Source organism: Perca fluviatilis, chromosome 16 (genome assembly GCF_010015445.1).
Source record: "Perca fluviatilis chromosome 16, GENO_Pfluv_1.0, whole genome shotgun sequence".
NCBI lineage: Eukaryota > Metazoa > Chordata > Actinopteri > Perciformes > Percidae > Perca > Perca fluviatilis.
In genome coordinates this window covers 28,045,773-28,072,358 of record NC_053127.1, presented here as the reverse complement: position 1 = coordinate 28,072,358, position 26,586 = coordinate 28,045,773, and the positions used below count along the sequence as shown (strand labels likewise).

At 41.6% G+C, this 26,586-nt stretch overlaps 1 protein-coding gene across 16 annotated transcripts in view; it reads left to right on the top strand.

The window, feature by feature from the left end:
• Positions 1 to 24,699, top strand: part of LOC120544668 (RIMS-binding protein 2) — a 74,959-nt gene extending 50,260 nt beyond the window's left edge. For 4 of the 16 annotated variants that reach the window (XM_039778588.1, XM_039778585.1, XM_039778583.1 and 1 more), the window contains 20 exons: positions 330 to 419; positions 858 to 1,063; positions 5,264 to 5,370; positions 5,444 to 5,553; positions 5,639 to 6,514; positions 7,975 to 8,001; positions 8,215 to 8,366; positions 8,505 to 8,978; positions 9,353 to 9,724; positions 10,274 to 10,429; positions 10,752 to 11,588; positions 12,821 to 12,920; positions 14,095 to 14,237; positions 14,911 to 15,079; positions 15,858 to 15,926; positions 16,612 to 16,659; positions 17,800 to 17,930; positions 18,047 to 18,118; positions 19,937 to 20,035; positions 20,654 to 24,699. In XM_039778588.1, the coding sequence (XP_039634522.1) occupies positions 330 to 419; positions 858 to 1,063; positions 5,264 to 5,370; positions 5,444 to 5,553; positions 5,639 to 6,514; positions 7,975 to 8,001; positions 8,215 to 8,366; positions 8,505 to 8,978; positions 9,353 to 9,724; positions 10,274 to 10,429; positions 10,752 to 11,588; positions 12,821 to 12,920; positions 14,095 to 14,237; positions 14,911 to 15,079; positions 15,858 to 15,926; positions 16,612 to 16,659; positions 17,800 to 17,930; positions 18,047 to 18,118; positions 19,937 to 20,035; positions 20,654 to 20,995 (4,580 nt within the window). In that variant the 3' untranslated portion in view covers positions 20,996 to 24,699. Of the gene's footprint in view, positions 1 to 329; positions 420 to 857; positions 1,064 to 5,263; positions 5,371 to 5,443; positions 5,554 to 5,638; positions 6,515 to 7,974; positions 8,002 to 8,214; positions 8,367 to 8,504; positions 8,979 to 9,352; positions 9,725 to 10,273; positions 10,430 to 10,751; positions 11,589 to 12,820; positions 12,921 to 14,094; positions 14,238 to 14,910; positions 15,080 to 15,857; positions 15,927 to 16,611; positions 16,660 to 17,799; positions 17,931 to 18,046; positions 18,119 to 19,936; positions 20,036 to 20,300; positions 20,336 to 20,653 lie in introns of all 16 variants that reach the window. The other 12 variants (XM_039778586.1, XM_039778599.1, XM_039778593.1 and 9 more) reach the window with 11 other exon arrangements.
• Positions 24,700 to 26,586: the final 1,887 nt, after the last annotated feature.

Here is a 26,586-nt window from a genome sequence, read left to right as displayed (position 1 = left end):
AATGCCTTCAAAAGCATCCAAATCCATTTTAAACGGCCCCATCAGGGATGCATCCTTTCAGCTTTGAGTATAGGGATTATTCATTTTTTACTTTGTATATACAAATACAGTGTGTGTGTTCTACTTGTTCTACTCAGGCTGTGAATTAAAGGCACAGGCATTTAAAATTTCTTTTGACTTAACAAAGCAATGTTTAAAAAAAAAAAAATCCATTATAACGTAATCCCAGCCACAACTGCCTTAAACGTAACAACAGTGCAAATCTAGTCCAAATCGTTCCTATTGTATGTATCCAACCCTTTTTCTCCTGCACTGTTCATGTGTTTTAGACTGCACTGGTGGCTCATGGGATATGGTGTCTCTGGGTGAAATAGCCTTCTGGAGTCTCGAGGGAGGTGACACTCTCTCCTGCCCTGAGGGTAATGATCCGCTCGGTACTCTCTCCGCCTCTGTTACTCATAATATGTGTTGGGCACTGTCACAAAAGCACGGCATGTTCTAACCCGTCATCTCACCCCCACCGTCACAGTCCAGCACTGTCTCGAGCGCTCACCATCACACAAGGGTCAGGGCTTGTGGGCTGAGGTGAGAAATGAACCAGTTAAGCCCCTTAACAGTGCTGGTGTGACACACATTGCCACAAGGTACTGTGACCTCTGACAGATGGAGACAGGATTTTTCCTCCACCGTTTAATCAACCAGGTTCAACCTTGAGCCTCCTGCATGTCAACCAGTGACCTCACCCACCTAGCTGCTCATGGATTCAACCCGTTTAACCAGTGAGCGGGCCAGAGTTGTCTGTTAAAGTCGTGGATTATGTATTATCCCCCCCCCCCTCTCGCTTTCTCTCCTGCTAGATGTGGCGGCTGCACTGCGGCTTGGGGCAACCCCCCACGCTGCAGGGCTCTCCAGGGTGGAGCGCTCGCCCGTCACCAAGCATCGAGAACTGCCCACCATCAGTGTCAGCAAGTCAGGCTCTTCTTCCAGCAAGTCAGAGACCACGCACCTCACCCCCAAGTCTGACACCCACCTCAGTCCACACAAATCCAGCCCAACACATGAGGTACAAGCCTTGAGAAAAATTGCATCACTCATTTTGTTCGTCATTTATCAGGAGCAACACACATCGTTAGTTTTAGTCCGTGACATACAATTTGAATGTAAGATCGAAGCAATATTGGCAATTCTGGCCAAAAATGTACGCCACCTCTCACAATATAATACAGTTTGTAGACATGGCTTAAAATTATCTTTCTGAAACGCTAGTCAAATGGTTACGTTTGAAAGCCTCCAGCCACTCTCAATATATTGTTTTTTTTCTGCATTTGATGGGTGGGTTAGTGTTAATTTTAAAGCCCTTGGGTCTCATTTATAAACGTGGCGTACGCAGAAAGCGGGGCTGAAAATGTGCATACGCCACTTTCCACGCAAAGGTTATGATTTATAAAAAACAAACGGGTCAGAGTTTGCATGGAGGACCGCACATTCTCCCATGCGTACGCACATTTTGGAGACAAAATAGGAATTGGCGACGCAGATGGTGAGGTGGTGAACTGAAGTCAGACTGCAGAAAGTACATGTGGGAATAACGATTAGGCTACTCTTAATATGTTTAAGTATTGATGCCTCACGCACATTTCTTCACACCATAACATGAAGATTGTACTGAGTGATATTTGTTCCATAAACACCTCCAACTCAAATCTTAAATCAAAACTCGGTTCTTAATATTTAATCAGCGCTGTCTCGCCGTCACATTGTCCACTATGGAGCGCAGGAGGATGAGATGGCCCGACTGCATGGAATACAGGATATCATCAAATACCCTAGCATATAAGAACAGAACACAGTGTAAATAACTAAATATCTGTCTTTAAAACTGTGCATATATCATCAAATGTCAAAGTCTGGAAATACAGCCGTTAAGCTCTCGCACAATCGTTACGCTCTATGTCCTTGTTATCAGTCCGAACTTTAATACTGTTCATAACAAAACCTGCATGAAGAAAAGTGTGTTTGCCTATTACATTTCGATTTCAAATTGTATCTCGGGGTGGAGGATACCACTAGTTGTTGCTGTGATTTTAGCAAGGTGTTAAGAATCACAAATTGTTGTAGGCTAAACATATAAATACTGCGGTGAACCCGTGCGTAATGCTGCATGATGGCACTGCTGGCCCTGCAGGAGGACAGCAATGGAAGAATCAGGAGAAAAAGAGACTTCAGGGACCATGACGATGACTGGCTCATATGCCGATTTAAATTCCCTAATATAGCTGTAATAGTAATATAGCTGCGCTCTTGGATCTATGTACTGAATTGGGTCCAGTAGAGAGGGCAACGTGCCGGAACCATGCCATATCCCGGTCCAAATACAGGTCCTCGCCACTCTGGGTGAAACCGGCTGTTTCCAGAGGGAAATGTCAGACAGCTAAGTGTTTTTTAAAATAAATATTATATATAATCTTCAACTTCATCACTAAGGCTTGTTTGGATATAATATATAGTTCTGTTAAATCTTATTATATACGTCTGGTATATCAAAGCTGCCCCCGAGTGCCATAATGCCTGCTGTTTTGGAAGATTTTATTAATAAAGGTAGTCTATAGATCCGGTTTCCCTACACTGTGCGTCAACAGGCCGAAATTATAATTCAATTGGCAGCAATTCCTGAGCGTCTGAGAGGTTTTTTTTTGTTTGTTTTTTTCTCCGCCAGTCGGCATGATTCGGTGTAACAAAAGAACAACTGCAAGGGTCATTAACATACTGATCAGCATTCACAAGGTGCTTTACATTGACTATTTATGGTTAAAAATGTGCGTGTACAGGGATAAGAGGCTGATCCACGTACGCACACTTGTAGTCAATCTGTGATTTATAAAGGGAACATTGCTTACAGGTGTGCGTACACACGGTTTTATAAATCAGACTTTTTTTTGGCGTACGCCAATTTGGGCTTTTGGGCGCACGTACACTTATAGTAAGGATCCTACACACAGTTTTATAAATGAGACCCCTAGGTTTGTGATAATGCTCATTTGGTCTCATCCAGGTTATGTCATTGTGCATGACTCCTGCTTGCAGCTCTTCTGCTTTCTTTGTTTCTACATAGTCAGGCAGATTGCTCATCAAGATTACCAAGATAGCCACGCACAATCGCATTGATTGTGTGGATTTAATGGATTAAAAAAGCCCCCTTTAACCTTCCTGTCATCTCATGCAAGCACAGACTGTAGCTGAACATGCCAGAGCCTCCCTCTGCTCATTCATAAGAGAAGTTATTTGGATCGGCTGCCATGATGTAGTATTTTTGTTGTGCCATGTCTCCAAACAGTCAGTGTCTGGTCTTGCATGACCGACAGGTTGGTGGTCTTTTCATCCAGTCACTCGTCTGCCCACATTTCAGTAAAGCTCATATTTAGTGAGATAATCCATTCACCACTGTGGATTATGAAGGTTATACAGTAGTAGTTGTAAGTGACTATGCTTAAAAAGGTTTCCCCAGGGAGCTATAAATATACAAGCCCTCTTATTGTACCATCTAACCGCTATGAATGGAAATCAAACTCCGGTATCAAGGTGATTCTCTACCAATAGCTGTGTCATTGCTATGAAATCACCATCTAACAAGAATTTAGAATATTGTACACAGTATCTTCATGTGCGTATTCATCTATAGTAGCTCATCATGATTAGTTATGTATTTACAGTAAGTATATTTACTTACTTATAGCAAAATGTTAAGATGCAATGAAAAAAACACTTTTTTTAAGAATATGCTATTCAAGCCAGTTCACAACATTTCCTCTGCTTCTGCTTTTTGTGGATCTATGGGAAGAATAAAATATATATTTTTGATATCTCATTGATAAAAAACTATATTGAAAACAGGAGTCAGTTTGTTCAAATGGATAATCACTTACCTTAGTATTTCCTGTGGTGTTCCACAGGGGTCAGTTTTAGGCCCGAAACAGTTTATCCTTTACCTAAATGACATTTGCAAAGTATCAAATGTACTAAAATTTACTGTTTTTGTAGATGACACAAATATTTTTTGTTGCGGGGATAACTTGCAGCAGATGCTGGAAATGGTCACAAATGAAATGAATAAATTAAAACTTTGCTTTGATTCAAATAAATTATCTTTAAACTTGAACAAAATTAAATTCATGATATTTGGAAATCGTACAATAAATAAAGATGTTAAAATAGTAATTGATGACAAAATAATTGAAAGAGTCTATGAAAGTAAATTTCTGGGTGTTGTACTTGACCACAAACTGTGCTGGAAGCCCCACATTAAATATCTGTTCATGAAGATGGCTAGAAGTATTTGTATATTGTGCACAACTAGATACATATTAAACCAAACTACATTACATACTCTGTACTGCACACTTATTTTACCATATATGTTATATTGTGTAGAAGTTTGGGGAAATACCTACAAAAGCAACTTACTAAATATTTGCACATTGCAAAAAAAGAGCAATCAGCATAATAAAACACACCGGGTATTATGAGCACATTAATCATCTGTTTTTTAATTCACATTTGCTGAAATTTATGGACATTGTTACATTTAAAACTGCACAATTTTATGTTTAAAGTTTAAAGAAAATTATTTACTATGTAACATACGCACAATGTTTGATGAAAGAGACGGGGGATATCATCGAAGAGGACAATGTATGTTCAAACAACCTCTTGTGCGAAGTTTGTGGGGTGACCTTATGAAATGGACTGAACAATGACATCAAACAGAGCCATAATATCAATCAGTTCAAAAATAGATTAAAGAAATCATTACTTGACCAATACAGAAAAGAATAGACCGAAACATAGGAATGGAATTGTAATGTTAAGGTATTGTTGTATTGTTCTAAGTTATTGTAAGACCTGAACAATTGTATGCTGCAGATCTATTTGTTTTATAATAATATGATATTGTGAAGTAGGGGCAGGACCAAATGAGCGATTTGCTTCCACCTGCTCCTTCTTGAACTAATCCTTTATTATTATTATTATTATTATTATTATTATTATTATTATTATTTTTTTTTTGTATTGGTTTTTGGTAAATTCTGATTGTTGTATTTTATTCTTGTGGTTTTAATTTTTTTGTTTTGTTTTGCAACATTGTTGATTGTTCGAGATGAATATTAAAATTAAATCAAATTAAAGGTTTTTGCACACCAATACAAGCAGTTTTCGGATTGCCGAAAGGTCTAGGACATTTACCTTCAGTTGATGGTGTTCTCAGGTGGACACTGCCAGTGAAGTGGAGGAGCTGGACATTGACGTAGCCCCGGCACCTTACACAGCCAGCAGAGGAGCAGCAAAGCTTCAGGTTTTCATTGCGAGATACAGGTAAATATTAAACTATGGCAAGAGTTGACTCACTATGTCAACAGTTTAATATGTGTTTTTCAATTTTCAACAGCTATAATCCATATGATGGCCCCAATGACAACCCTGAAGTGGAGCTTCCACTTACTGCTGGAGAATACATTTATGTGTATGGAGACATGGATGATGATGGCTTCTATGAAGGTAAATCTGGAGTATGAATTGCTCGGTCTACAATTTCATATTTCTGTCTAGACATGATATTCAGTGTTGATTTGGCTCCTTACAGGTGAGCTGATGGACGGACGGAGAGGGCTGGTCCCCTCTAACTTTGTGGAACGTGTATCAGACGACGATGTTCTGAGCACTCAGCATCCAGAGACGGGGGACATGTCCCATAACTCCCTGCTAGACAGCAGCCTGCACAGTGCCAGCCACCAGCATCACCTCCACATGGGCGTCAGCGCCTCAGAAAGGACAGAGGCCTCTGCTGCCTCTGGCCCTGCCTCAGCCCCCTCAGATTCAGCATCGGCCTTGGCTGTCCCAGCCCCCCTCACCAACGGCCTAGACTTGGATTTGGAGGAGGTGGGAGTGGACATTGTGCCTTACCCACGTAAGCTTACCCTCATCAAGCAGCTTGCCAAGAGCATCATCATCGGCTGGGACCCTCCGCTGGTGCCGGCTGGCTGGGGCAATGTGTGGAGCTATAATGTGTATGTGGACCAGGAGCTGCGGCTCAATGTGCCCTTCGGTGCCCAGACCAAAGCGGTTCTGGAGCGGTTGGACATAAACCTCAAGGCCTACCGTGTGTCAGTGCAAAGCCTGACCGAGAAGGGCCCCTCAGACCAGCTGCGCTGCAGCATGTTGGTCGGTCGGGACGTTTGTGTGGCGCCCACGCAGCTGCGTGTGGAGAGGATCACCGCCACCTCTGCCAACCTGACCTGGCTGCCCAGCAACAGTAACTATGTGCACATTGTGTCCTTGAATGAGGAGGAGTGTGAGCTGGTGAAGGCTGGCTGCTGCTCGCTGTGCCTCAATAACCTCTTGCCCAGCCTGCAGTACACAGTCAAAGTGGAGGCACGGCCGCACCGCACGCCATGGGAGTTACCTGTGGAGCGACGCGAGCACAGAAGCGCTACGATCACCTTCACCACACTGATGGCAGGTCAGGATTTAGTATTTTATCTTATATCAGATGTTTTCTAAAGGCGCTAACTACACTTAGACATTGCAGTGATACAACACAGTGATACTCGACTTAACTGCCCGATAGGGTGCCAAGTAGCCCACCGACCATTTTCTAATTCACAATTAAAATAAATTGAGGGGACAGAGTGCATTAAAAAAAACTTGCCAGGGGAAGACTGCTGTGACTGGATTTGCCAATTGCTGTATGCAAGGTTGTTTTTATCTGATAAATATTATTGTGTGTTTATTAACTGGCCCCTGGCCTCCTGACATTTGGCAAAAGTGGCCCCAGGGCAAACTTCAGTATTCCTGGTCTATGGGGACTTGAATCAATAAGAGTTAATTTTTTCCCATTTAAAATTAAATCATATCTAACATTTAAGAGTAAGTACAAAATATGTAAGACCCAGTCTGGCTCAAATCTTGGACCTAGATAACAGTTTGTGTGTGTGTGTGTGTGTGTGTGTGTGTGTGTGTGTTGTGTGTGTGTGTGTGTGTGTGTGTGTGTGTGTGTGTGTGATCCCATTGAGAAGCTTATCAAAGCTTTGTGTGACCAATGTCCTTGAAATATTTTTTTTTAATTTTGACCATATGCACATGTTATCACATTTACATGTAATACATTTTAGTGAAAGGAGCACTGCTGGGAAGTGCCACACATTGGGGATTGTTGAGACGGTCACATGATCCACCATTAATGTTAGGGACTGTCTGTAGGCGACCTATCCCATAGCCAAGCTCTTCCTACAGTCTACTGCTGGTTCTGTCCAGCATTTCACATAATATCACAGAACAACACAGTGATCAGAGCTACATGTTAACCCAGTGTGTTATATTCAGATGATATCTTATATTCAATAGCGTTGATTCTGTACCTCCCACACAAGGACATTGGTTTATTCTTGAGAGCTGCTTTTGTGAGCTGCTCTGACTCCCCTCTCTTGAATAGCCAAAGCACCTTGGCAAAGAATGTATTACTTTTAAAGCGAAGGAAAATAGGTGACTTAATTGGTCACGGCAGATGACATCCTCTACCACACCTACTGATCAAGTATCCCTACTAATAACAGAGTAGGGTTCTATCCTCATGGCAAGTTAGTATTTTCTTGATTTTGAAGTGCCCTTCTTTGACATTTTCCTGCCCTGCCAACAAAGCACTGTGCAAGAGTAAAAGCTAAAAGAATTGGAATTGAATGTAAATGAGGAAGCTCAACGTGAGGTTTTGGTATTTTCGTGAGAACTGAGTCACTGATTTTGTTTATTGCAAACATTATTTGATGTTAGTTTGTGGTACCTATTTGCCATTCGGCTCCTTCTAGTCAAAAGTATTTTCATTTTTCATGAATACATTTTAGACCTGTAAGATGCTTATTTGTGATCAGTGTCATATTAGATTTGAGTTGTATTTCTATTAATGATCGTTTACATTTGCTTAAGTTTCATGCCCACAGTCTGGGAACTCAGGTATATGGTTTCTAAATGTCTTAATGTCCCTTTAGAGTTTTAGACATTAGGCATTTTTTTCTGTAGAATCATGTTCCCATTGTGATAATCATTCCTAATGCTAAGCACTGTATTTTCAGTATGAGTGAATCCCCTGATCCTATATTAATATGAAAATATTTCTCTATCATGTGCTTGCCACTGGCTGTGGTATGATGCTTTCAATCCCTGCAGGCCCCCCTGATGCTCCTCTGGATGTACAGCTGGAGCGTGGCCCCTCCCCGGGCATTGCCCTCATCAGCTGGCTGCCAGTCACTATAGATGCTGCCGGGACCTCTAATGGAGTCCGTGTCACTGGATACACTATATATGCTGACAAGAAAAAGGCAAGAACTTTAACATTCATTTCATTGCGGTTTCATTTCAGTGTATATCTGTCCGTCTATGGCTTTTTGAAAGCTGCTGTACACTTTTTATTGTCAATGTGAAATTAAAAAAATGTACCTGTCATTCTCCTGTCCAAGGTGCTGGAGGTGTCTTCCCCAACAGCCGGCAGTGCCCTGCTTGGCCCCTCTCAGATGCAGTCCCTGCTGGCAGTTCAGGAGCTCACTGTCCGCACCACGTCTGCCCACGGGGATTCCTGCCACTCTTTGCCAGTCAATGTGCCCTCCAAGCTGGCTGCCATTATGGCAGGTCCAGTTATCACTGCCCAAGTTGTGCCACCTGGACCCTGCACTCCTACAGGTTGCGGTAACCTGCCCTCACAGCCGTCCTACGGGAATTCTGCTGCCAAAGTCTCCATGCTGCCCAGCACTTTGCCATCAGACACAAACATCACTGGCCTCACAGTGGAGGCTGATGCCAACCCTCCTCATGCACTCCACTCAGAAAATCTTTTATCTGCATCATATGCAAAGGCCTGGGCCAACCCCTCTTCTGCTGCTGCCTTGGCCGAGTGTGAGGCCATATTACCAGTAGCCTCCACCATTACTCCAGTGGTAATGCTCACTCTTCCATCCTCCTATGTATAAAATGCCGCAACTCGTTTATTTTCCTAGATCAGAGGTTTCAAAACGTGAGGCGTGCCTCTCACAATTTGCATCAAATCTGAATACAGACATGATATCCAAATTTTGAGGTTCAGTGTGACTTGTGTTTTTTTTGTGCATATCATTATCTTCTTTCTCCATCATGAATAAATGTCCATAAATCTACTTAGAAATCATGGGAAAAGTTCTTAAAACTCCAGAGCTTGCCTGAGAAGCTTCACGTTTTTAAGTTTCTGTCTGTACATCCATGGGTACAGTGCAAACTGCTAATAGCTAATTTAAAACTCAAATAGTGTTGTACTGACTATCTTTTTCATCTTCAGGTTAATGTGACCTCCCCCACCACATCGCCACCCCAACCATCTCCAGTAGCAGCAACTGCACAAGCAAACGTAACGGCAGCAGCAGTGTTGGAGCAGCGCAGAGACACCAACAGCCCTGACACCATCCGTCCTTTCCCATCTATGAGAGAGTTCATCGAGGACCCCAGTGCCAAGGCCGGGATCCCTGAGCGCATCCCGACCCCACTCAAAGCCCCCATCTCAGACTTCCTTAACCCTCAGAACCTCCTCCGACCCCCCAGCACCTCCCCGCTGGAATCCGAGGCGGAGGAGGAGCAGGAGAATACCCGCCTGGTGTCCATCGAAGAATTCTTGAGACAGGACCAAGAGCCAGCGTACTGGACGAAGCAGCAGGTCAGCCCTATTTTCTTAACGCCGCCTACTATCTGAAATAGGTTTACTCTTCACTACAAAAATGAATATGGCATGTATGTGTAGCATAGGCCGATCACTGCTGATAAACTTGTTTGAAAGGGAGAAGCTGAATTTTTGGTTGAGCCCTCCAGAAGTGTTGTCTAGGTTTTGCACTAAAGTACAAGAATTTGCATTTTTATATAAAGTTTTTTATTTATTTTTATAATTTCACAGGCATTTTGTATTCATAGTTAAAGCGATATCGTGATCATTATAGGATTGTCTAGCAATATATTGATTATCGCAGAATTGCTGTAATCCTGATATTATCGGTATAATGAGCCATGTATCGTGTATCCTATCGTGAGGTAACCTCTGATTCCCATCCCTCATAGGAGAAGGCCATAGGCATGCATATCTAATACATTTAGAAACCTGCAGATTTTATTTATTTATTATACTCAGTATTCAATGGAATGGCTAATATGGATTTAAAATGTAAGATAAATCGAATATATTGTTTCAGAATCTTGACGTATTTCATTGCAGAGTTATAGCAGAGGGCTTGTGGAGCCTCCCAGTGACTATCACGCAGACAACAGCCGTTCAGATCTGTCTGACATCCTGGAGGAGGAGGAGGAGGAACTTTACTCTGACCATCTCGGCGAAGCACAGGCCAGGGGCTACACAGTCAGAGCTAACAGGGTAAATTAATCCACTACATATTCTGTGGCCATACGCACCCACATTTGCACAGGCACTTTGTGAGTTCTGCTTTTTGAATGAAACGTGCTTCTTTCAGTTTGTCTCACATAGTTAAGGTGTCCTTCACTGGCCTTGTTTCTTCTGTCATGTTTCTGGTCGTGCTTAATTGAGATTCTTTTTGTTTTTTCTTCCTTTCTTTTTTTCCTTCCTTTGCACGGCCGGGTTGTCCTCTGTTTTGTCTGCACTTTCCTTATTTTCACTGAACAATATGATCCCACCTTCACCAACCCATTCTTGCTTGCTTTGACCTCGGGCCTTGTAGTCGCGGAAGTTAGAGCCCCCAGACAGTGACGAGGAGGTATTTCAGAGGATCCCTAAGTATCCTCCTCAGGTCCAACACCACAAGCAGCTGTTCTGCATTCCTGAGATGACAGAAGAGGAAGATAGCCGTCAAGATGAGCCTTTAACCCACCACAGTCAGCCTCGGCCCAGGCCCAGCCACCATCGCCCCAGAGCCTCAGAACGCCTCCACCATGCCCCCCAGCATCACCCCAACCCACACCCACCTGTTCCCCCTCACCATCACCACTTCAACAGGGATCCCGGATGTCTACCCAAAGAGCCTTTCCCCCGACACGGACCCTTGCAGGTCAGGCCTAAGACACAGCACAGGGTGCACTACGCAGACACGGTTGACACCATGAGTTATCCTGAAGAAGAGGACATGTGTTTATATGAGGGTCCCTCCAGCAGGCGGGTCTCAGCCTGCTGTCCTCCCCAGCTGAGCCCCTACAGCAAAGATAGATCACTGCTCAGAGGGCTAGGGGACCGCCTTAGGAGGGAGGCCATGCTCAGGAGTCAGATGGCTGCTGCCACAGCAGCCAACCCCGGCCACGGTCTTATCCCACCAAGACCCTACCCAGTCAGCCAAACAGGACCGACTCTGAGGTCACCTATTGGTCGCGAGGTAGAGATTGACGTGGAGTACGGCACAGATAACGAAGAGCCTGTGGAGTACAGTCCGGCGGAGGCGGCGGCGGAGCAGATGAGCTCTGAGTGGTGGGTGGAGGGGGCTCAAACGGAGCACAGCAGACCTCCTCTCCGCCGAGGGCTGAAGGCTGATCCGCCGGTAAACGTTGCTGCAGGCCAGGTGCAATGGGTGTGTTGTCCCAGCCCCCTCGTCTTTCCTGTAGCAGTGTGGATCCAACCCTCTGGTTCCTTTAGTGGATATCCCTTAACTCCAACTCAGTACACAGCTACGTTTTCCATCATCACCACTGCAGTGGACAGAGGGAGGCTAGGCAGCACATTTTTGCCATATTTTGCTGTTATAAAAGCAGGCAAAGTACAGTATATTATTTAGTAATGGCTAGGTCTGCACGATTAATCTAATCGCAATCGCGATGTCACTCTGTGCGATGACATAACCACATATGTGCGAAGAATGTCTTAAGAAGTTTGTTGTTTTATTGTTCACTGTTACAGTTACTCACTTCACATCGTCTTTGCTATCTCTTCTTCCCGTCGCTTTTCCCTCACACAGCTGCTACGCTAATCTCCGACACCACTCGCGGCCCCTCTGTCTCCTTGCTCGACCAATCACTCACTGACGTCACTCAATCAACGCACCTGCAATTCTCACTCTCACTTACGCTACCGTCCTAACAACATCCACAAAAGATATGACCAGTCAGTCTCTGTTTAGGCAGTTTTTCTTGATAAGCAGGCAAGTATACTCATGATGCCATTATATGGCTACAGTATCGCAGTAATGCAAATGGCAATATTACTTCTCCAAATCGTGCAGCCCTAGCAATGGCATGTTAGTTGAGTTGCCCAGATGTGGCCAGAAAGCAGTTGCAAAGAGTTTATTTAAACCAATTTATCATTAGCCAGTGGCTTCAGACTTCTTAAATTTATAAGATTTTGACTCAGCTAAAGTATAGCGGACTCTGTTCTCCCTCTGTCTGACTGCACTACTTCATGTTGCATTCATATTCTCCTACACATTGGAAAACCACTCAGCTCTTGTCTTTATCTAGTCTGCCTTGTCCTGCATTAGTTTACAATGATGTGTTTTGGTCTATGTCTAACAACACCACTACAATGCAAAAAAGGAACATTATTGTTGAAACAGTAAAATGTTGGATACCATGTTTTTTATTTTTTTATTTGATGAGGTTTCAATCTCTACTGAAATAAGTAACTATTCAAATAGATTATCATTAGAAGATGCATAGATTATTGAATATTGTTTAAAAACATGAACAGCTGCATTTGCACTTCATTTTCTCTGAACCCAGAGGTGCCCTCTCCTCCCCAGTAGTGATTGTTTTTAGTTTCTGTGTTAGATGTTTTTTCTTATTGTCTCATTTTCTGTATGTTGAGCAGGAGCCCAGCCAAATCCCTCCCGCTGAGGCAGGTCAACCGTGGGGAGCCCAGGGTGAGCTCTCTTCTAAACCAGTATGCTCGCAGGCCAGGCAACCTAAAGGTCAGAGACTCTTTCCTCTTTTGTCTTCCTGTTTCCTCTGTCTCTTGATTGCTTTCTCTCTTCTTAACTCATATCTGCAGTGGTCTGATACAATGCTGACACACCTGTGCTTTCTGTTGGCACGTCTCCCCCTCTCTCACATGATTGTAGTCAGATTACCACCTTGTGTAGGAAGGGGGGGGGGGTCAAGGAGGAGGAAGAGAAGCTGTAGCTCGCAATGAAGAAGTGGGAGAGAGCCTGCTAAGCTGTGAACCAGCTTAACTCAAAGTGGCTTGTCATGACAGGAGGAAGTGACAGACATTAAAATAGTAACCTTGATTAGCCAGCAAAGAAAGGGCCTGTGGTCCCTCTCTTTCTCTTCTTCCCTCACTCTCTTCTCGGTTGCGTTTGATAAAACTCACCTTTGCTGGCATATGTGTGGGTGCACACACAGTAGCACAAGTGTACACGTGCACACCGATAGAGGAAGGGAGCAGGGAGAAGTTCTGTCCTATCTACTAGAAAATCAGTGAGGATGTGAAAGTGTGCAAGTTGTTTGCCCGTGACTTTTGCCACAGATGGGCTGATTCTCCCTAATGAGATAGAGAATACGGCTCTTCAGCACAGCTTAAAGTCTCACTTCAGCTCTCGAAATGTGTCGCTCGCTGTCGAATAGGCTGCAGTCGTAATGCTTTTAGCAACACTGGTGTTATACCTCATGTCTGCTATGCTGTAGACCATGCCACAAGCCACATTTAAAGGCTGCTTTGCACGATCTGTGACATTGTACCTTTGATAATATTAGTATTCTTTTTAAGCCCGTGTGTTGTCAGTAAACGTCCTCAGATGTAGATTAGAGCGTGGGTCAAACACTTTTTTCCCTGGTACTTTTGCTTGCTGCAGATCATGAACGAGTGCACGTTTGTCAAACGGCTCACACAGCTTAGGATCAGTGCTTTAGCTCGATTACCTCTTTTAAGGACATGCCTGTGCTCACAGCAGCAATGCAGTTAGCGGGAGGTGGGGGAGGGGCCAGCTGGATATACTGTTTGCAGAGCTTATTGCAAGCTATGCATGGCTTGTGTGCAGACTCAGTGTGTGTAGTAATAGCAGTGACAATAAATTGTATTTGAACTTCATGAAGGCAAAGCTAATGAAAAAGTGTGTGTCTGTGTGTGTCTGTGTGTGTCTGCAGGTACTGTTGATTCACCAAAAACCAAAGGAAACAGTGACATACGTATCTTTGTGGCCCTCTTCCCTTATGATCCTGCCACTATGTCGCCCAATCCTGACGCGGCTGAGGAAGAGCTGCCCTTCACTGAAGGACAGATCATCAAAGTATGTCCCCACATAGCTCAGACAGTACTAGAAATAACCCCGACAATCATGCATGTTTTTCATTCAAAGCATCCCTCTGTAAGCTCACATTAACAGGACTGCTACAGCGCAAGGGTAAATATGCACACTGTATATAATGGTCCTCTCATGAGTCATTTAGCAATGTTTATGCATCTTTGACCTATGTTTGAAAGCCCAAAAATCATTAATTGAATATATCCGGGCTGCAACTAATGATTATTCTTCATTGTCGATTAATCTGTCGATTATTTTCTCCATAAGTCGATTAGTTGTGTGCTCTATAAAATGTCAGAAAATAATGAAAAATGTCAATCGGTGTTTCCCGAAGACCAAGATGACGTCCTCAAATGTCTTGTTTTGTCCAAAATTCAAAGATATTCAGTTTACTGTCACAGAGTGAAAAAAAAGGAGAAAATATTCACTTTTTAGGAACTGGAATCAGATCATTTTCGTTTATTTATTTTCATAAAAAATGACTTAAACCGATTAATCGATTATCAAAATAGTTGGTGATTAATTTAATAGTTGACAACTAACCAATTAATTGATTAATCTTTGTAGCTCTAGAATAAATATTTAAATATATTAGCCCAGCAATATTACAGGTGTGTGTTCCATTTCAATAGATGCATGTTTACACTCCTCTGCCCAGGTGTATGGAGATAAAGACGCAGACGGGTTCTACCGAGGCGAGTCTGCCGGGCGCCTGGGCTATGTTCCATGTAACATGGTGTCGGAGATCCAGGTGGAGGATGAGGAGACCCGGCAGCAGCTGCTGCAGCAGGGCTTCTTGTCCACAGCGGCCTCCATGGAGAAGATAGGTAGGTCAAACTGTCTGCTGTGTGCTGTTGAATGAAATGAGTACATTTGGACATCCTTTACCGTAGGTGTAAAAATGTTTTACTCATAATATCACCGCTATTCATGTTTAAGTGGTAAGTGAAAATAGCAACACAAGTGTTGCAGAATCCATAAATTAAATATCCATTGTTCACTTAATTTTATTTCCCTAGTTTATTTTTGTCTGTGATTAATTGGAGAAAAAACAAAAGCTGTTTTCAAGATGAGAGGAGATGTAAAAGCTTTCACCCAGCAGGAAGCGCAAAGAAAGCTCTCATCAGATCAGATTTCAGTTGAACTAAATTAAAATGGACTCCAAACTTTACCCGTGGCAACACTTTGTATGTTTTTATGGCTTCTTGTTCACTGTGTTGCTATTAAGGAAATAATAACCATCTATTCTCAGTCAATGACTGCTTTTTCACGCAGGTATCATGAGAAATAAATAAACCTAAGTAAAAGTGTTTGCCTGTGGCGAGTTGTAGCGAGCCACGCAGCAAAATTGAGCTAACACTTTGCTTCTGTTTCCTGCTTTCTACCCAGAGCGTTATTTGCAGATGGTTTAACCTTTTCACTTCCACTTGTTCTCACTGCCGTGTCTGCTGCTCACTGGTTGTCATTTTTTAAATTGCTCTTCACTGGCTTTTTCATTGTCTACTTTGTCTGGTCTGCTTCTCTCAACAATTGCACCTCTGTGTTTCTTTTTGGTTTCAATTTTTGTTTGTTTTTTTTGGTTTTCCTTTCTAAAACTCCATAAAGGCACTCGCACACACGCACAGCTTCCACGTCGTCCTGTTCCACCGCCGAAACCGAGACGATCCAAGAAAGGTGTGTCTCGCTGCAGATTGCGGCTTCCCACCTCCCTCCTTTAATCTCTTCTCTGGTTTGCTTCTCCTTTTTTGTCTCTTTCACTTTAGCTTTGCTCTTTCAGTTGCTGCTTTTTCACTCAGCGACCGGGGGGGATTTTTTTAGGTCAGCTACTGTAGTAATGGATTCAGACAGCTTCCCAGCAGTCTGGTAAACATATTACCACTATAAATACTCTTTACAGTAGTTTCAAATTCTGTTATTAGGGCCTAGTAACACTTTTCTTTCTTAGTGCGTATTTAGGCTCTTCAGAGTGACTTCATCTTTCCAGAGGTTAACTTTTCTAAGATTTTTCTCAGTAACACCTTCACAAGTGTTAAAGTACTGAGTCAGTCCTGTCAGCTTTTCATTGGATATACATGTAATACATTGCAGAGATAGCAGCAGAATGTGTCAGTGTGTTGCCTACTGATTGATTAAAGATAAAAGTCCAGTATTCTGCTCCCATGTCACAACTGCGTTACATGATCTCCTCTAAAGTTGACTTTGTTGAAACATCCATCCCCTCTGATCTCCATCTGTGACTTTGTGTGATGAAACGAGACAGACTTTGACTTCAAACAGGATTACTCTTTGGCCTTTGAGGTCTCATGTCATTCTGGGATTGTGCTCATGCTTCTTTCCCCCCATTCCTCATCTCTTCCAGTGGAGTCTGCGACACTCTGGGAGGAGAGCGTAGACTCCTCCAGCCAAGGTTCGTAGTTAGCACTTTGACTCCTCCTCTGCCTCTCTCTGTTTTCACCTGCATGATCAGAGGAACGTTTCAACGTCCACTGGAGGACAGCATGGGTTTACTTGCTATTTTATGCATTAACGTGCCATTGTGTGACCTTTTTCTTTAAATGGTTGGACTTTATTTTAGCTGCTGATAACATCAGAGCTTGCCTTCATTCATCCTTTCTAGGGACTGTTTGATTAGTTGGGGGTATACTGAAGATGTTTACCTTTTTAAAAGAGCTTAAATAAAGAAAAGATGGTTTCTGAGAGTAGGGTTGTGTCCGAAATTCCATACTAATATTCTATTTAGTAGGCTAAAACAGTATTTGAGATTTTTAAGAATCTTATTATGTAACCAATAGTACGGGAATTGCATACTATTTCCGGTGAAATATTACAGCATGCAAACACGACACTACGCCGGCATAAGTATCCCACAATGCAATGCGGTAATTAACAACAACGTTCGAAACGGACAGCAGCCAAGGCAGCTCTGTAACATCAACAACGCTTTAATTTACATTTCTACGTATAAAAATCTGTGATTTTTTCACCTGTGACTGTTGGTGTAATTGGTTACCTTTTTCAGTAATTTAAGCATTATTTGGCATGGGTTACCGTGGTTACGCATCTCCAATGGCAAGGAAGCTCTCAGGAAGTGACGTTGAAAATTTTATTTACATACAAGTATGTTGAACGACAGTATACATATTGAGTATGTAGAATGCCATTTCAGACGCCACCTAGAATACTACAAAATCTAATGTCCTCTTCATTAACCCCCAGTTATAAATATCAAGCAGTCCCTTCTCCTAACTCCTCTTTTCATTTCACAGTTCAAGTGGCATCATTTAATCATCGCATCATTTCAGTTGTCTTCATTTTTTACAGCTCAAGCTGCTACGAGCTTTTTAATGAAAATAAAAATGCTAACTCTGACTGCTAATCTTTTTATTTCCATGTGTTTGAGTGCAGTGGTATGACTTTTCCTCAGCTTAGCATGACGCTGAGTGAGTTGGACATGCACACACAATGAGCTGCATGCTGATTGGAATTGCAGAGACATGTTACTGCTCTAATTATCAGGATGAAAGACTGTACTGTGTTTGACTGACAGATCCCAGCCAGACTGCCCCTGCTGCTGCTGCTGCTGCTGCAGCTGTGGGAAACCCAGCCCCAGGAGCCCGCAGGATGGTCGCCATCTTTGATTATGATCCACGAGAGAGCTCCCCCAACACTGACATAGAGGTCAGACTTGCACGTGCAAATTATCTTTTTTTTTCTTCTTCTCCCAAGACAAGGCACTATATGTGAGGTTGTTGTTTTTGCTCATCATCTCTCTCGTTTTTTCTGACTCTGTTCAGGCTGAGCTGACCTTCAGTGCAGGAGACATCATACATGTGTTTGGTGACATGGACGAAGATGGCTTCTTTTACGTAAGTGTTAATAACATGACTCTAGAATCAGTGGTGGAATGAAACTATACATTTACTCAAGTACTGTACTTAAAGTGCTCATATTGTGCTTTTTGGCTTTTCCCTTTTCCTTTATTATTATATGTGATATATCTTTTTTGTGCACGTTATAGGTTTACAAAGTGAAAAAGCCCAAAGTCCCCCCCAAAGGGACTTACCATCTCCTACAGAAAACACTGTTCACAAACTGCTCCAAACAGCTCTGTTGTAGTCCAGCCTTTACTTCGGAGACAAACGTGCGTCACTTTGTAACACACATTATAATGCTCACCTAGCTGCTAGCGTGGCACGCCCTCATAATCTGCTTCTGACTGGCTAGCAGTACTTACTGTACATGTGCGACTCCCAACAAAGATGGAACAGAAGTGAGATGCCTCACTCTGTAGCTAAAACCGAGAGCTCAACACACAAAAAAAGGAGCTGAAAAGAGGAGCTGCAGCAATATGCAGTACAACAAATATATGGTGTTTTCTGGAAATTAAACCACATTAACCTATTCTGGTACAACCTCTAAATACAATTATGAACCTGAAAATGAGCATAATATGAGCACTTTAAGTACACATTTGAGGTACTTGTAAGTCTTTACTTTTCATGCCACTTTCTACTTCTACTCCACTACATCTCAGAGAGAAATATTGTACATTTTAACTCCACTACATTAATCTGACAGCTGTAGTTACTTTACAAATTAACTACCCAACAATATAACTGCCTACAAGTCCAGCTTAAATGATTAGCTGATTTATCACTTAGTTGATTGTCAGAACTGTTTGGATTGTTTCCAGTTTCTAAAATGTGAGGATTTTTCTGCATTGAGTACTTTTTCTGATGATACTTACATACTTTTACTTTACATTTTCAATGCATGACTTTTACTTGGAACAGAGTAGTTTTTACAGTGTGATATTAGTACTTTACTTAAGTAAAAGATCTGAATACTTCTTCCACCGCTGTTTAGAATTAAGAGTGGTTTGTTTATTGCTACACTTTAGTGATAGAATGTTGCTGCACTGTACTTCCTGAAATAGTGTGGTGGCTCTTGCTTACTATGCAGTTCTTCTTGCATTTATTCCACCCAAAAGAACATTGTTAAACCTGCGGGAAAAAATAACAGTGCATACTGTGTGCAAGAGGAGTTTTAGCAGCAAACAAATCTACTTAAGATAAGATGAGACTTTATTGATCCTAAATATTTGAATGAAATAAATAAATAAATAAAATAAGACATTAAGAAAATCAGAGAGATGACTATATACAACTATTCACAATATATACATAACAGTACTTAATAATAATAGAAAGTTAAGTGATATATATATATATATATATATATATATATATATATATATATATATATATATATATGTGCAGTATACTGTATGTAATATACACACACTATACAGTAATAATACAGTATTATGGCATCTATTTATGTATAATAGAAATTGAAAAAATACTGATATAGCATACAAAAATACAATGATAGCAATAGTAGCAGTATATTAACAATTATTTAGCATCATCGATTAATGGTTTGGTCCCTCATTAATTCCTATACCCAAAAATGTCATAATGTAAGGCCAAGTACAGCAGCAAATTCTTACATTTAATAACCTTTAAGTCCTATATTTGGCATTTCAGCTAGAAGAATTACCTAAATGATTAATCGATTTGATTACCTAATAAGACATGGCAGAGTATGGACCTGCACTAGTTGAATTACAGCCTTGTTGTTAAAAAGCATCCTCATGTCTTGATGTTGTGTTTCTCTTCCAGGGAGACTTGAATGGACACAGCGGCTTGGTGCCCTCCAACTTCCTGCAGGCCGTACCAGAGGATGCTCAGTCGGCACCAGAAGCCAAGAAAGAATCCCAGGTGGCTTAGCATTTCTGTCTTTCCAGCATGCATCACTGGATATGGAACTGTGGGCGACTTCCTGGCCTGCAGGCATAAATTATGTGTCATGTTTTTTTGTTGTTTTTTTTACAAATCACTGACATCAAAACTTTTTTTTTTTTTTTACTTATTATATTTTTTCATGTGTTCCCAGCACTGGTTGCTGTTATTTTCTGTTCTGTTTCTTTAATTCTGCCCTGTCGCATTTCTTTTGCCCCACTGTTTCCTGCATGGCCTTTTGCAGAAGCAGAAACGAAGTGTACACTTTGAGACTTGATCGTAAGTGTTTTTAGGACTATAGCAGCTCAGTGATCACCACTAGTGTCCCCTGTTCACTCCATGTTTATGTCCTATCCCTCCGCCTCTACGTTAGTTCTTCACTGCTCATTTGTGTAGGATCCTGCACCTACCGATGGTTTTAGTTTATCAAAACGCGTGTGTCAAAGAGTTGAGACTTCAGATCCACTGCCTCCTCCTTTGTGTTTGTCCTATCCTTGTGTTTCCCTTTGGTATTATCATTTTAAGCATAACTAAGTTTAAGATATTGTTTAATATATTTGGCTTGCTCACTCTAAAAGTCTTACTCTCTTCCTGAAGGGTACTTGGACGTCTTCTACAGAGCAACAACAACAACAACAACCTGGGCCCTCAACCCTAGAAGAGGGTTTGCAGCCCCAAACAGAGCCTCCTGTCCCTGACCCAACGGAGCACACAGACCTGCGACCCAAACTGGAACCCACTGCAAGCCTCACGTCAGACCTGGAACCTGCTCCAGATGCAGGTCCAGCAGCAGTGGAGGCCTGCTGCTCCCCTCCAGCCCCCCTTCCAGCAGACATCCCGACACAGACAGACTGCTCTGCACAAGGCAAGAAGAAGAAAGGCTTTTTCTCCAAAGGCAAGAGGCTGTTCAAAAAGCTGGGATCCAGCAAGAAAGAATGAGTCAGGACATCTGACTCGGAATACTTTGCATCACATTGAGGCACTTTTTTCTATCTTCACTGTTAGTCTCAGTCGGTGCGGTTCGTGGCTATCAGATCTAATAACCGATGCTTTAACCGTCACTAATTATACATTTGCCTTAGAGCACTGCTAGCAGCTGTTAAATTTAGAGTACATCAACACACCGCTTGCAGCATTGTACGAGCATGTAGAAGTGCATGTTGAAGTGTGCAAGCAAACAAATATATTCTCGAAATACTACCTAACTATCTAAGCATTTGCAAATGTTCAACTCAAATAGAGGCGTTAACGCTTGATATACAAACACTTAGTTGTCTCCCAATGGATCGGTTTTAACAATCTGATACAGAACGGTATTGAACAGCAGACCAGACTTCAGCCCAGCTCAGACAGAGCTAATTAAATATTAGCTTTAATGTTCATGTACTGGTGCCACTTTATTTATTTGAAGTGAACGAACTGAAGCAGCAGTCTATCTCTTCCTCTGTGTCACTATAAAGAATGCACTATCCATCCTGAACGGATGTATTTTAAATATCTGTCCGCTTGTCCCTCCCGTGTTTCTTGTCTTTAAGAAAATGTATACAGTACTTTGTACAGAACATGTTATTTATTTGTATTACTCTTGCCCTAACCATCAGCACATTGCATGAAGTGACATCTGGGCAGGAGGTTAGTCATCTAGAGCTGTCGGAGACGGCAGTGATCCACTTTGATACGTGTAGTTTAGATCAAAGTAGTTATGGGGTTTGAGTTTAACAGTCAAGACTATTTATTGAAGGTAAAGAATATGAAGGGTTGCCCTTCTTTGGTGTGTGTGCGTGCGTGTGTGTGGATGAAGCTGCCCAGTCCACTGGTGAGACTGAAAACAGATGCCTTTCTCAGACATTAACACAGGAACTCTGGATGTTTGTGACAACAGTCACAACTGGCCTAAAGGTTGCATACTACATATTTTCTGTCTTTGTGAGTATGAGAGAGAGTGTGCAATAATTATGTAGTATCTGGTGATAAACAGGCTGCTCTTTTAGCTAATGTGGCTGCAACTAATATTATTAAATCATTATCCGTGAATTGTTTGGCCGGTACAACATCAAAAAAACAGATAAACGCCCATTATAGTTTCCTAAAGCCTAAGGTAATGTCATAAAATATCTTGTTTCTTCCCACCAATTGTTCAAAACTCAAACATATTAAATTAAATATAATGTATATAAGACGGGGGGAAGCTTATTCTCACATTTGAGAACCTAAAATCCATCAACCATTTTGTGTTTTTGGTTAAATGATTAATCGGTTATTGAAATAGTTGCTAATCAATTATCTCTTGATTGACTAATACAGATATTATTAAAGTCTGGCAGTCCCTCCCCCAGTCAAATGCAAGACTAATGCGCCTGATGGGACTTTCTGAGCCTTAATCCTGTCAAAGAAATATTGAAAAAAATCTACTGGGCAACTTGAAGTAAGTAAAATAAATAGAAATTTAGAAAAATAGTATAGAAAGAAATAGGGGCTTTAGGGGACGTAAACATGAAGTATAATGTTGCTATGGAGTCAGTGAGTTAGCTGTGGGCTACAACATGAGCCCTCATTTTTAGCCTGTATTTGTTTCCAATTTGGCAAATTCGCACCATTAAAAGTATGCCGATTTATCTATTAGCACTTCCTGTTTGCAGTCTACCCATGAATGCACAGACAACTGTCACAGGACTACTTTGATAATGAAGTAAACTTAGAAACGTGATGATCCTCAGGCAAATTCTGGAGTTCATTTTTCTATGATTTCCAAATGAACAGTTTGAAACACTCTGGACTAATTCATTAATCGGCCAGCAGCTAGGAGCTCTAGCTAATTAATACACCAAAATCACAAAACTGAAAATATTCTAGTGTCCTCATTGCTGGATACATTGATAGCCTACAGTATATAACCCTTTTGGAACAACACTTGCTAGAATTTTGTTAAAGTGAAGAGTTTTCCTTCATGGCACTGGTGGTGGTTTGTGGCACTGCTGTACTGTGATAGACTTTGCAATACGTTTTTCATGTATCTTTTCATTTGCCTCCATGTTTGAGTATAATGAATTTCAACTTGTGGTGTGTGAATATTGGGTCAGACAGGCTAAACAGTGTCTATCAGCCCATGCAGTGTAGCGGTGATTAGTTTTTTGTATCCACACACTTGCATCATACAACTGTAGACTGTTTGGTTGAAACTAAATAATACCACTTTAGCAATATAACGTATTGTGTGTTGCAATACTAGAACAAAAATAGAACCATTCTGTATCTTCTAATGGTTTATGATAGATTTACATAGACTAAGAAGTTGTACAAGTATTCAGTTTTGGTGTGAGTTTGTGGATCAGGCCTTAGTATTGAGCTTATTAGTCACTTACAACACATTCAGTGATCGGTCAATCCGTCTGATTGGATCCTTGATCTGCGCGACACAGGGCTATTAGGTAACTTCTCAGGTTTATCTTGTAGTTTCTTACTAATGCTGAGCCACCTGTTGGCTCTGGCTGTCAAAAACTGCAGAACATGCCAAAATCTTAGGTGCTTTGTCTGTTACCATAGATCCGAGAGACCAAGCATCGGGCAGCATGGGGGATATTCAGCGGGCTAGTCTGGATTGAAGCGTGGAGGTTTGTTTTGAACGTCACACCTGATTTCACTCACGGTGTTGATGGAGTCACACCTGATGACACAAGTTGGAGGCAATTTATTTTTTTCTTTAATGTCATGAATGTTTTAAATTGTTTGTCAGTGTTACATAAAGGGAGCATGACGATGCCAAGAATAAAAGGGAGGGCGGATCGACAAAGACACTTTAGATGTTTAATAGCCGGGATAGAGGCAAGACCGAGGCTGTACTGTATGTTTTATTTATTTTTTGTTTTTTTAAAAGGGGGTTGGATGCTCAAAAGTTGCGAAATGTACAGCGAATATTTGTACTGATCTTGTTTTTGACGGCCTTTAATGCACAAGTATTCCTCTACCTGCTGTGTAGTGAGTAGACGGCTCCGCTGTTGACTGAATAGGACCTAGGCCCAAATAGGTAGGATTTTAGCTCAGTTGATCATATTTAGCCTTACAGGAAGACCTTGTTTAGTCTTAATATGTTGTTTACAGGATGTTTAATGACTGCATGCATACCAATGTTATACCCATGTTCGGCCTTATTTATGTTACTGTCATATTTATGTTTTTATAGGCGGACTTGTCTACAATATTTGAGTTGTAGATTGTCAATGCAGTGGAAAAAAAGCTATAGGAGCTGTCTGTATATAATGAACATTGTTGGGACTTGTGGTATATTTTCATACAGCGCAGGAAACTATTTTCTTTTTCTTTTCTTTTTTTGTCTTCCCTGACCTGCATTCATTGTTTGAAAAATTGAAGATTTCCTTCTTTTTTTTAAATATATATATATATATCTATATAGATATATATATTAATGTTTTTATTACCCTTTTGGAAGCTTGTCTGTAAATATGTTTTGTTAATAATGTTTTTCAGATTATTTTGGGTTTTTTGTTTGCATGTCCAGGCATTGTTGATGGAGCGACCGTAAGTGAAGATGTAGTACACAGAGGACTCGTTGACTTTAAATTGTGATGGTTTGTTTCAATATGGATCTTTTTACAGGAATAAAGAATGTATATTTTCACAGAAAACACTTGAGTCTGTAATGCATGTGGTGTTCCTGGGAAACAGAAGTTAACACAAGGTACTTTTAGATTTTTTTATCTTTTATTGCATATCACACAGATCATACATCATAATGTACATGATTATCTCTTTTTTTTTTTTTTCCAGGACAGTTGAAACAGATGAATTATAAAATGGAGGAAAGAGTTGCGAGCTTTGCTCCGCGCCACACACCGCCCATGTGAACTGACTGGGGCAACACTCTGGGCAATGCATGGCTTTGTGAGACAAAGCAGCTTCCTCTTTTCTGACTTCCTGCGCGGGCTCCACGCGGGGCCTCTCCTCTCCCTGAAGCCAACAGTACACTCATCCATAAAGTAGGAAACACTACACTGTGGCGAGGAGTTTAGTAGTGCTTTCTACTTTATGGATGACTGCACTGTACATCCACTGCTCGTCTTCTGTCTTCTCCCACTTCTCTCTTCTTCTGCACCTGCACCTGCTCTCGCATCAGCAGCTGCACGCACGCACACACACACACATAAGCGTGCACGCGCGCCAACCCCCGCCCAGACACACACTTTTACACCAAACTGAAACCTCTCAGCTCAACATTCAAACAGCACTCGCTTTAACGTCAAACCAGAAAATGCACACTTCCTGATTTGTCTTGAGACATTTGCATGCATAGTTTTCCAGGCAGCTCGTTAAAATCTAAGTGAGGCCTGTTAGCACTTTTGTACAAGACAAAAAAAAAAAAACATCCAAAAGACCCCACCCATGTGCCTCAAACTGCGCCTCAATGCAGCGTTTGAATGCAAAAGTCTGAGCTAAAGCGCTTGCCAGAGGAAGCGCTATCTTGAGGAAGCCATTTTGGCTGCATGAGTAAGCTTTTCTGTCTGTCACTTGGTATATTCAAAAGTCTTGGTAAATAATTACATCCGTTTATCAGATCAGAAACAAATTGGAACAAGTGCAAAGATCCGGTAGACACATTAAACACAAATAAATAATACTACAGTACAATATGTAATATATACGATAATGTTTTTAATCCAAATTCAAAATGGACTTCTGAATAGAGGTCACTCACACCAGACGTGAAAGGAAATTAATGAGCAGAGGTAATGAAGTAAAAGCTGTAACACTGGCTCAGCTGTCAGTATCTGACCGATTAAAAAGCATTTTGACCACATCGACACAAATAATTCTGGCATTTAAATACACAACCTCGTCCATCATACTTTACCTCAACCTTCATTTTCTTTTCTCTCGTTTTAAGTGAGGATTGTCCGGCAGCCACACAGGTGTCTTCTGTCTGTCCCAGGAGTGGATGAAGAAGAAGAAGAAGGAGTCGTCTCCTTTTGAACCCTCCACAACCACGTGATGGTGTAACCACAGGAAGAGGTCTAACAGTCACAGCCGCTCTCTTTCTCTTCTTCCGTTTTAACTCCCCGCCTTCTGCAGGCGCTTTTTTAAAAACGCTGACAGTAACTACAAAGATCACTTTTCGATCACAACTGCAAACTAAATACAAGTACCCTCAACATTTGAGATTTTCTTTTCTTTTTTGTCTTAAGTACAAACTAGAACATCCCAGATTTCCTTTTAATAATTGAATCGTTCTTTATCAACTTCAAATCAAATCCTTTTAAGGCCAAGGCACACTTGACCACATCTGTACGGGTGTGATGCAAGCAATGATGTCATTTACACTTAGCTTTGTGCAGTTTTGTCCACAGCACAGTGCAATGTGAAGTTGGGTAATAAACCCATTACACACACTGTGACTTGGACCGATTTACAGTGTTATAATTCACATTAAGTTCATTTTATTAACCGTTTCATAACTTGTGTGTGTCTTACGTACAGTGATGTACATATATTATGAAGTCGACATGAGCATGGGCATG